At 42.8% G+C, this 11338-nt stretch overlaps 1 protein-coding gene across 1 annotated transcript in view; it reads left to right on the top strand.

The window, feature by feature from the left end:
• The window catches only part of MTFMT (mitochondrial methionyl-tRNA formyltransferase), a 45068-nt gene extending 33752 nt beyond the window's left edge, over nt 1–11316 (top strand). Inside the window, exons 2-7 of the mRNA XM_004711985.2 lie at nt 263–472; nt 2122–2244; nt 3882–3984; nt 5180–5255; nt 8829–8920; nt 10471–11316. Of these exons, the coding sequence (XP_004712042.2) occupies nt 263–472; nt 2122–2244; nt 3882–3984; nt 5180–5255; nt 8829–8920; nt 10471–10647 (781 nt within the window). The 3' untranslated portion in view covers nt 10648–11316. The remainder of the gene's footprint in view (nt 1–262; nt 473–2121; nt 2245–3881; nt 3985–5179; nt 5256–8828; nt 8921–10470) is intronic.
• The last annotated feature ends 22 nt before the right edge of the window (nt 11317–11338 follow it).

The following is an 11338-nucleotide window of genomic DNA, read 5'->3' as shown; positions in this document are numbered from 1 at the left end:
AAATGTAGAAATGTGCTTGACACAATGGATGGATGGATGGATTGTGATAAGAGTTGTACGAGCCCCCAATAAAATGATTTATTAAAAAATTTGTTTTTAATAATTAAAATTACATAAAAAGTTCCTCGTTGGCACTAGTTCTGATCATTAGGACTACTAAGTGAATTTAATCATAACTGTACCTTAGAGGTGTGAAATCACCTGTCTTTGAGTCATGACCTGTAATACTAACTCATTTTTTCTTCCAACCTTTCCAATGTAGGGAAAACAAAGAGGAAGAACTCATAGAAAACCTGGAGGTGGTCACCGTGCCCTCCCCGTCACCAAAAGGCCTGCCTGTGAAGCGTTACGCTGTGCAGTCCCGGCTTCCGGTGCACGAGTGGCCCGCCGTGGGGGCTGGGGAGTACGATGTTGGAGTGGTGGCTTCCTTTGGCCGCCTTTTGAGTGAGGCCCTTATTCTTAAGTTTCCCTAGTAAGTCTGAGTTATAAGGAATACATAGAAAGCCCCTGGTCATTATAAGTGGACCAGTAATTTAAAGTTTGGTAAAGTTTAGTTCATTTTCTCTTTGAAGACACTACTAGTGGCTTGAATTGTCAAAATGTATTAAGCTTCTTATCACGCTGGGCTTTTATCCAGCCTCATTTAAATTCCGCATGCATATTCCGGCAACTCCCACATTTGTCCCTCCTGCCCAAACTGCTCTCCCAACTCCAGACGCCCAGTACATAATTGCCGCTACTACCTTGCTGGGATATTGGATGGAGAGCTCACATTGAAAACCAAAGTTCAGAACTTTTGACTGCAAACTTGCACCTTCTCAATTCTTCATCTCAGTTAACTGCAACTCGATCCCTCTACTTGCTCAGGCCCCACACCTTAGCGCCATCTTTGATGCCTTACTTTACACACCAGATCCAGTTCTGAGTCTGGTTGCATCTCACCATTCCCCTGCTGCTGCTCTGGCCTGTACTCTCGGAGGAGCCGCCTGACTCGTCTCTGCTGCACTCAGCCCTCAAGTGTGACAACCACCCCAGCTGACAGAGTGATCCTTGTAAAGCTTAATTTCAGATCATGTCCCCCCAAATCTGATGATTTCCCATTCAGAATAAAAGTCAAGTCATTCTGTTGCTATGAGACCCCACACTGGCCTGGTCCGCCTCTCTGGCCCTCACCAGCCATTACTGTACCCAAGTTCATTCCACTGCTGCCTCACTGCCTCCTTGCTGTGCCGTGAACGTGCCGGCATTTTCTTTCCTCCGATCCTCTTTGAGGGGAGCTTTCTGCCCTGCATCGACCTGGCTGAATCCCTGATCTTGCCATCTCTGCGCCAGTGTCACCTCCCACCCACCACTCCTTTATCCCTGTCTCTTCTTTTTCTTCAGAGTGCTTGTCAGCCATTAGCTGACACGCTTTTTACGAAGTTTTTTAAATCCTTGTCTCCCACTCTGAGCGCAGACGTGTTTGTTTGTTTGATTCCTTGCCACATACCCCAGCACTCAGAACCGAGCCCACACATAAGCTGTGCTCAGTCAGTACTGGTTGGAGGAAGAACAAGACTGAACAGTGGAACTTGGCAATGTAAAAAGGCTCACACCTGTACACGCTCAAGAGCACACCCAGAGTGAAGGAGACTGAGGGCAAGTTGCTAACGTATTCAGTCACTCATCAGTGGATGGTGGGCGTGTTGGGGTAAATAGATCATTTGGTGAGGATTTAAGAAGCATGTTTTAGACATTTCTTTATGCAAATTAAGTGACATGAGGATGCAATGACTGAATATAAATATAGTTCTTCTCCCTGTGATCAATAAAGTTTGAGTGATTCTCGTATAATAAGGAAAACTTTTTAAATTAAAAAGCTTCCACACCGCATGAGTTGTGGAACAGTGAATGGGTAGTTGTGCCTGCTCTGTTTTGAGTCATTGTTTTTTATGCAAATGAATTGACTGTGATGGGAGGGGAGCATATGCTGACTCCTTCCTGTTAGGTCATCTCAGATTTAGCTGGTTTTCAAAATGCCTGGGAAAGTGTAATGACGAAAATTAGCCTGACAATGTATGCAGGAGTTGCGAAATGAGAAATCCCACTTGGAAGCTAATTCCTGCTTTTTTTTTAACTCAGTGGCATATTGAACATCCATCCCAGCTGCCTCCCAAGGTGGCGGGGTCCAGCCCCTATCATCCATACCGTGCTCCATGGAGATGCCATTACTGGAGTGACGATTATGCAAATTAGACCCAAAAGGTACAGCACACTTCCCTTTCTTTTTAAATGTTGATGTCAGTCTTTTTGGGAGCAGAAAGTGTTCTGGGTGGTGCCTGTTCACAACTGTAATTCCAGGGTGCTTCTCTTGTCCGGCCCCTTCTGTTTCTTCCTGATACCCTGTTTCATTTAGGCCATGTCTCCTTAAAGTTCTCATGAAAGTTTTCACTTTTTAGTTGTTATAATAGACACATTTTTATTGTATAAATTTGTTGCACTTATATATTTTATTTACTATTATATATATTTATGTTATGTAACAAATTTGTTTTATCTGTTTAGTCTATAAATTATTACAGCTGGCCACTACAACGTGCATGCAAGAGAGACTTCAGGGTTAGTTGATCAGAATCTTTGTTCTGCTGGCCATGCTTTATAAACTGCTTGGAATTCTTTTGGAACCTGAATTCAGATTACAATGTGTGCCAGTGTATAGTGGAATTGTCTAAAACAATTTTTTTTTAATTCCCACCCCCCTAAAACAATTTTTATACCATGCCTACCATTTCATAATTGCTTGAACAGTTATTTAGCCTCTGCTTTCATCAGCTAACATAAGCCCTGGTGATGTAGTGCTTATGTGTTGAGCTGTTAACCACAAGGTCTGCAGTTCAAAATCACTGGCTGCTCCAGGGGAGAAAGATGAGGCTTTTCTCCTCCCACAAAGAAGTACAGTCTCGGAAACCTACAGGGGCAGTTCTCCCCTGCCCTAGAGAGTCAGAATGTGTCGGAATCACCTCGACGGCCGGGAGTTTATCTTGGTGCTTGTGTGTTTGGTTTTCATCATCCTGTGTCCAGAAAGAAGCCGTGCACGAGTTTGCAGGCACAGCAGACTGTTTTGATTTTAACATCAGGGAAAGAGAGGCTGAAACTTGTTCATTTTAAATCTAGGCAATGTGTATATGATGACTCACTGTACTAATCACTGTCTTTTAAAAATCATTTTATTGGGGGCTCGTACTAATCACTGTTTTGTGAATGTAAGTATGAGTCGGAATCAACTCAGTGGCAGTGAGTTGGGTTTGGGAATTTCTCAGAATAAACATTTTTTTAAAGCTTACAGTTTAAAAAATAGAATAAACAGACCCACAAAGTTAGATGTTTAAAGTCAAGCATGCTACTAATGGCTGATGTTTATGGAACCTGATGTAGAATGTCAGAGTTGGGGGACTTCAAATACACTTCCATCTACTTAAGTCCTCAGTGATTACTATCAAGGCAAAACTTTTGTCCTTTGAGGAAGAAAATATGGAAAGTATTAATTATTAATTTTCTATTTGAACATCCTGGGAAAATAAATATTTTTCCCTGTAGTATCAGTCTATAGGGAATTTTTCATACTATTGCTGCTAATGATAGAACTATATATAATTTCAACTAAATCCCAGATATGTAACCGTATGCTTTCTTCCTTTAAGAAAAAATGAATTTAAAATCTAAGTACTGGCCAGTTTTTGTTTTTCTTTCTTTCAAACCGACATTTCTCCTTTATGCATGGCTAATAGTCCGGTTCATGGCTGGGGTTAAGCTACACTTGTGGTAGGTAAACATTCATGTAGGCAGCCGTGTATGTTGGTCTGAACAATTAATCATGCTGTTTACTTCTGATTTTTCACTAGGTTTGATGTAGGTCCAATTCTCAAACAGGAGACTATTCCCGTGCCACCCAAGAGCACCGCAAAGGAACTGGAGGCCGTGTTAGCCAGACTGGGTGCCAACATGGTATGGTTTCCCAATATCCTACCGCTTTAGTATTTACCTAGTAGGTTTCCTAAGTGGTTATAGCAAAAGGAATAGTTTTAAGATGTGTGAAATTAAATAAATAAACAAAAACTAGTTTGGCATTGGTGACCCCATGTAAGGCTTTGAGAATTTATATGGAGGAGGTACTTAACGAAAGCTTCTAAATGAAACTGGTGCCTTTTCATGGTCCACTCTATGAAGGGGCTTCCAAAAGTTCATGGCCAAATGGATGAAATGGGAATGGAAGGTCCTATAGACTTCCAGAAGCCTTCCTGTTTCATAGCAAGGCCTCTGAAATGTCCTTGTTTCACTGTCCCCATTCTCATGGTGGTGCAATGGAAAGGCCAGGTGACCTGTGCCTGTGAAAATGCCAGCCTGGCAAACCTGTGGGGCAGTTCTACCTTGTCACAGGGCGGCATTGTTCTGAGTCAAAATCGGCTGTACAGCACACAATGACACTCTGCTAGATGTGCCCGATCTCCCTTTCCTTAAGTGACTGTGAGCTTTCTTCTCACGTCTCTACTGTTGTTCCAGCCATCTGCCCCGTGTGCCCTGGAGCTGTGCTGCCTCTGGCAATAAATGACCTCTGAGTCTCTCTGGCTTCATATAGCTCATGACTGTGTGTACATCCGGGTCTGTGCAAATTCTTAATGATTTTCATACAAATTAGTTAACTAAACAGAAGAAAATGTTTTTCCCAACTGAACAACCAGTACTTCCAGTCCTAGGCACTTACCTGGGAAATGCCACTTTAATAACGGCTGCCGTCCCCAAGGCCTTGAGGGAGTTTTTGCTGTTGATTGCTGTATACATTGAAGGCCACGGAGAAGTGGAATGCCTTTTCCACGAAGACCTGGTTAGGGACTTGAACTGAGAGCAGCGTGGCTCCGGAGTACATTCTCCTTCCTGAGGCTTCATATCCTGCCTTCCTATGGGTGCAGGTGTGGTTGCCTGACCTCAGGTTGTCCTGGTACAGGGACGTGCACAGCCAAGCAAAGCCCAGCATCCTCTGGAAGTTCTTCTGAGAGAAAGCTCCTCTGAGTAGACACTTACCTGCAGAGTTTAAGGCCATTTAAGTTTTTAGGTACTCTCATGGTACTGACATATAATGTGTTCTTGCTTTTGTCTTTCTGTTCATTTGGCTTATATTATTCTACCTTTTTTTTTTTGGTAGCTTATTTCCGTTTTGAAAAATTTACCTGAAAGTTTGAACAGTGGAAGGCAGCAGCCAACTGAGGGGGTGACATATGGTAAGTGGAGACTTACATATCGTTAATTGCAACCTCCACAATATAACATCACTTATCATACTTCTGTATTCCCATTTCCAATCCTCCTCCATTCCACCCCTTCTGAATTTGGTCCTTGGGTCAAGCTGTCCTTTTAACCTCAAATGATTGATATGGGGTATGTACCTCCCTAGTTTTGAAGGAACTTTGGTGGTGTAGTGGTTATGCATTGGGCTGCTATCTGCAAGGTCAGGTCACCGTTCGAAACCACTCTTCTAGAGAAAGACCAGTTTTCTGCTTCTGTAAACAGCTATAGTCTTGGAAGCCTACAGGGGTGGCTTTGAGCTGGCCTGGACTTGATGGCAGTGAGTTTGCGTGGGGTCCCGAGTCTTGTCCCTCTCACAGGCCTGCCTACTTTTTGGCTGAAAGTTGGCTCCAGACCTGAGAGGCAGCGAAGGGTTGAATGCCCGCTTCTATGTCTTTGGCTAGTGAGGTCTCTCCTCCTTAGCACGTCACCTCATGAAGGATTGGAACATTTTTTTCCAGTTTTTTATTTTGAATAGTATTAGAGATAAGTTGAAAAACTAGCACAATAAATACGTATTTACTTCGGAGAGGGCAAGTGTTTGGCCATGTGTTCTTTTTATGAGTGTGTGTATTATATATTTTACTTTTTGCTTAGTCATTTGAAGTAAGCATCATGACCTTTGACCCATAAATACTTGAGTGTGCATCTCCAAAGAAAAAAATGAAAAGTTACCTAATTGCATTGAATAGCTAGTTCATAATTAAAATTTCCAAGTTGTCTAGAAAATATATATATATATAGCTGCATTTAAAATATATTTATATATATATATATAGCTGCATTTAAAATATATTTATATATATATATATCTGCATTTAAAATATATATATATATTGCGATGAATTGTTTTGCTTCTATTTATTCTAGAATAATTCTACCACTTTTTTTCGGTTTGTTTTTTCCCCCTTCATACATTGACTTTGAAGAAACCAGTGTGAGAATTGGCTCCATGGTAGTGAGGGGTTTTGTAGCTTACTGAGTATAACATTGTGAAAAAGTTTGATATGTTGTGAGAACTACGAAACATGATGCCGACACAAAATGAGCACATGCTGTGGGGAAGAGTGTCTACCACAGTGTTGGTCTCTATTGCCTTTAACTCTGCAGCCCTCCCACTGTCTTCCCTGCCTCCATCCTTTCTTATGGACCTCCCTCCTTCACACCTGCCAACACTGTCTGTACGCTAGCCAAGGAGTCTTCCGCTCTCTCCCTGGTAATTTCTGTAAGTGTAAAAGCCTGTTCTTGACTTTTTATAAGAATGGTTTCATACAGTATTTATCCTTTTGTGATTGACTAATTTCACTCAGCTTAATATCCTCCGGGTTTATCCACATTAATGAAATATTATTACTACTAATAAAACCTGTTTATGGTTTTACAATTTCTCTGAAGGTTTGTGGTTTTAGAGTGTGGCTACTGTCTTCAGAACTTCTTGGAGATCATTAGTTTCTGAACCAGCTTTTAGATATTTCCTTTTACCAAGATAAGCAAAAAGTCATATAATCTTATTTTTCCTTTTTTTCTTACTTAAAAGGTGCTATGAAATATGTATTCTTTTATCCCTTTTTAAATGTAGCATTACATCCTGGAGATCATGAGAGATGGCCCTTGTTACGGTTGTCCTGTGAACTCTTCGTTGTGAGTTGTGTGGCTGTGTTATAATCTATTTAACAAGATCTGTTATTAATGGACACTTGGGTGTTCAACTTCTTACTATTTCAAGTACTACAACAAATAAACATACATGTTTATTACTTCCTAATTTAATAGGTAGGAACCTGGGTAGCAGCTAGCTGGAAGGTGAGGGGTTCAAACCCAATGGCTGCTCAGTGGAGAAAGATGTGGCAGTGTGCATGAGGTGTTGGGCTGCTCACCAAGGGTCGGCAGTTCAAATTCACCAGCCACTCCATGAGAAAAAGGTGAGGCTGTCTGCCACAAAGATTAATAGTCTTGAAATCGTAGGTAGGGTCACTATGAGAATGGACTTGGTGGAGAGTTTGGTTTTGGGTTTTTGAGTGATGTTAAGGATCTTTGAAAATGTTTAAGGGCTATTCCCTCCTACCCCTAACTGTCTGTCTTTTGCCCATTATTCTATCAAGTTCTAGGTCCTTTTCTTCTCAGTATTTATAAATTGCACCTTTGTGATATAAATTGCAAATACATTCTTTCAGTTTACTATGTAGGTTTTGACTTTTGGCTTGCAAATGTTTATTTTTACTTTGTAAAATTTTCAGCCTTTTAAAATTGCTTCTTGTAATATCAGATCTCATGTAACGTCATCCCAAAGCTAAACCCTATGAGGCAGAGGTCAGACACATCTCTAACTTTTTTTTTTTAATCATTTCTGACATCAGTTATACCCTTCCTTCTTCAGGCACTCCACTTCCTTGCTGGGTTTGATCATTCTCTTGCAGCTACCACATCAAACTCAAAGACCACACTTAGAGTTCAGTGGTTTGTTAAGGAAGCAACGAGGTATGACTGTGGTCAGGATCAACAGGCTACCGTCAGGCTCAGGAAGCTTGTAGACAAAGTCTGGACTGCGCCCCCGAAGTGGAGAACACCTCTCCTCCAGTGCAGGATGGCTTTCTGGCCCCTCTCAGCCTGGCAGCCCCTTCGGCCATTGGCCGCTCCGCTGTTAGAGCGGTACAGCACCTTTGTTCAGCGCTCTCAGCTGTTTGCCTCGCTGTGCACTTCTGCTGTCTCCATGGGCTCTGCCGAAGGGCCCTCAGCCCTCACCTGTCACCACTGGCGCTCCCACAGGTTCCCCTGCAGCCCCGTCCCTGGCTCCAGTGTGACAGCTCCTGGCCTGTTTTAGGAGGTTCCTCACCTCACACCTCCTGCCTTTTCTCCTCTCCTTCAGGTTGGTAACCTCTGGGGTTGGCTGCATATATACCCAGCCCCTTTTCAATTTCAAGGCATGACCCTCCCAACAGGACCACAAATGGACCAATCCCCTTCATCGGACCATAGTCACTTCAGGTGCATAGTATCTTAGCCAACCATTGTAAGATTTGCACCAATCCCAGAGCAGGCTGTACCCCAGGTTCAGACAAAAAATATCGTCGAGTTGTCAGAAGTTTATCCAGGAAATGTCAGTCAACCTGCACAAAAATAACAGCCTCCTGGGGTAGACAACTTGGGAAAAGATAAGGGAACTCCTGAAGGAATGGGGGCTGAGGGGGAGGGAATCTACCAAGTTGTTTCCCCAAAGAACCAAGCCAAAAAGCCAGGGAAAGGGACTCATTTCCTCCATCATACTTCTAGATTTCGTGTCATAGTTAGAAGGGCCTGGCTGCTCCAGTTTACGGAAAACTTCATCTGTGTGTTTGTGTACAGTATTTGTATGGTTTACGTGTTTATTTTTCCTTTGTCGTTATGGAAAACTTCAGACATGTAAAAGTAGAGACTAATGAGTCTCTGGAACCTATCATTCAGCTTCAGTAATGATCAGTTCCCAGATATTGAACCTGATTTCCATTCTTTTTATTGGCTTTATCTTCTAGCCCCTAAGATTTCCGTCAGTACCAGCTGTGTAAGATGGGAGGAACAAACAGCAGAGCAAATACTCAGACTTGCCCGTGCCATTGGAAACATAGTAAGTCAGAGGTCAGATTGCAGTTTTACCTAATTGTCGCCATGTTTGTGTGTGTGTGTGTGTGTGTGTGTGTGTGTGTATGTGATTCACGTCCTAAATATTTTATTCAGGAATGAATCTCATCAACTGAAGTTGTGGTTAGCTGTCACTGAGTTAGGCCCGCGCACAACAGAATTGGACCACGGTGTTCTCCTCGACTGATCTGTGGAAGGAGACACCAGACCTTTTTTCCTAGTCCAGCCTGGTGTGAGAACGCTGTGGAAAGCTGTTCGGTGTCATAGCAGTGTGCGCGAGGTGCGCAAGCTGGGAATCGAGGCTGGGTGTCCTACATGGAAGACAAGAACTCTACCTCTGAACCAACTGCTGCCCCCAAACCAACCTCAGGAAGTCTGAAATGCATTTTAAAAGTAATTTCTGCGCCTTGAGTTTTTATAAGGTCCTTAGAAATCACAGCACTTTCAGAGACATTTTTTTGCTGTTTCAAATAACCGTATTTGACCATCTTTGTTTCACCGATGAGAACAGAAATGAGGTGGCTAGCGTAGGGTTACCCATTCACTAAACAATGAACCTGAGCTTTCTAATTCCAATTCAATGCTTTTTCTAGTACACCTTTTCCTCTGCCTGACTTTTTACAATCAAATTATTAAACTCTGGAATTTGACCCGGTAAGTGTGTGAAAATATCTGAGGTAAATTCTCAGTGCTTTGACAAAACCAAACCAAACCAAAGTCACTGCTCTTGAGCTGATGGGACTCGTAGCTGACGGCGCGCAGTGACCCTGTCCGACAGACCAGGACTGGCCCTGGGAGCCCAAGACTGTCATTCTTCATAGAAGTAGGAAGCCTCCTCTTCTTTCCACAGAGGGGCTGGTGATTTCAAACTGCTTTCCATGTGGTTAGCAACCCAGGATGTAGCCTATTGCACCACAGGGCTCCTCTTTGACAAATGGGTTTTTATCCCCCAATCTTGATAGCGTTTTGTGTTGTCTGAACCATGCAACCTACCACATGTGGTTGGAAATGGACTTCCGCTGTTGTTAATGTGGCCTAAGTGGAGAACTGCCCTTGAACGTTGCAGCATGCCCGCTTCCTTCACGAGGCTGTCCACTCGGTGCAGCAATGACCACCTCATTGTCCTGTTGAGGCTTCATGTACATAGTCAGTGACTGAGTGTTGACTTGCTCAAGATCACAGGTTCTTTTTTAAATACTTTTGGGGGTTCTTACATCTGTTATCACAATCATCCATTCATCCATTGTGTCAAGCACATTTGTACATATGCCGCCACCATCATTTTTGAAGCATTTTCTTTCTACTTGAGAAGATCACAGATTCTAATCACGATTCTGCCATGAACAACATTTAAGGTGTACATTCAAAAGCTGATGCTGAGGGCTCCCTTTCTGTTCTATAAAACGAATAGACAGAATTCCTAATCCTCTGTAGTTGGCAGAAGTCTGGCCATATTAACACAAGATAGTGGTTGAAAACGAATTCTGAGTGGGATACTTTGTCCCTCACACTTTGTTTCATTTTATTTTTTGGCAGATTCCATTGCAGACAGTCTGGATGGGGCATACCGTTAAACTTCTGGATCTGGTAGACGTTAACAGTTCCGTCCTTGCTGGTACTAACCTCTGGCTAGCTGACATGGAAGACATTTTCTCTGTACTGTCTTTGAAATTGTGTGTTTCTATAAGGATGGTTTGGGTTTCAGTTCAGTAGTGTTAAGACTGGACACTCCTTTACTGTTTTTTTAGCCTTTGCCGTATCCATCCGAATGTATTTGCTCATTTAATCGGGCTCAGCAAGGTTAAACTGGCTTCAAGCACTGTGACTTCCTGCCTTCGGGTTTCCAGAGGATGCACAGTGCTCCTTAGCTTCGTTCTTCTGAATGTCGTAATGGCAATCCAGGCAGCTCAGGAAGAATGTGAGGCCAGTCTCGGAACATTCCAGATTGGACCAGTCATAGGTTCTTCCCAAGGCCCATCAGTAATCTTCCAATCTGGTGTGAAGGGTGAGCACCAGAGGACACTGGTCTGGTTCAGTGGTAGCCTACGAGTTGTCTGGAATTGAGAAATTGAGGTTTGGTACAGAATGCAAGTACCAGCTTAGAACGTAACCCTCCTGTATAGTTCCCCCATTCGTATGTAGATACTTCCCCATATAATCCAAAATCTCCAGTTCAGGTTGTTACTGAAAGACTGGTAAAGAACTTCCTAGGTGTACAGACAGCTATTTTGTGTTCATGATGGTCACAGAACACCTTTACTCAGTCTGAAATCTTGAGTTAAAGTCAGGGCATCCATCCAAAGAGCCATGAAAACCACTGCCATCGAGTCAATTCTGACACAGGTGACCCCATAGGGCAAAGTAGAACTGCCCCTTTGGGTTTCTGAGGCTGTAAATCTCTCTT

This window comes from Echinops telfairi, unplaced genomic scaffold (genome assembly GCF_000313985.2).
Source record: "Echinops telfairi isolate 266 unplaced genomic scaffold, ASM31398v2 ScPeMD7_7475;HRSCAF=8513, whole genome shotgun sequence".
Lineage (NCBI taxonomy): Eukaryota > Metazoa > Chordata > Mammalia > Afrosoricida > Tenrecidae > Echinops > Echinops telfairi.
The sequence above is the reverse complement of the archived record's forward strand: the minus strand, read 5'-3'. Positions and strand labels throughout refer to the sequence as shown.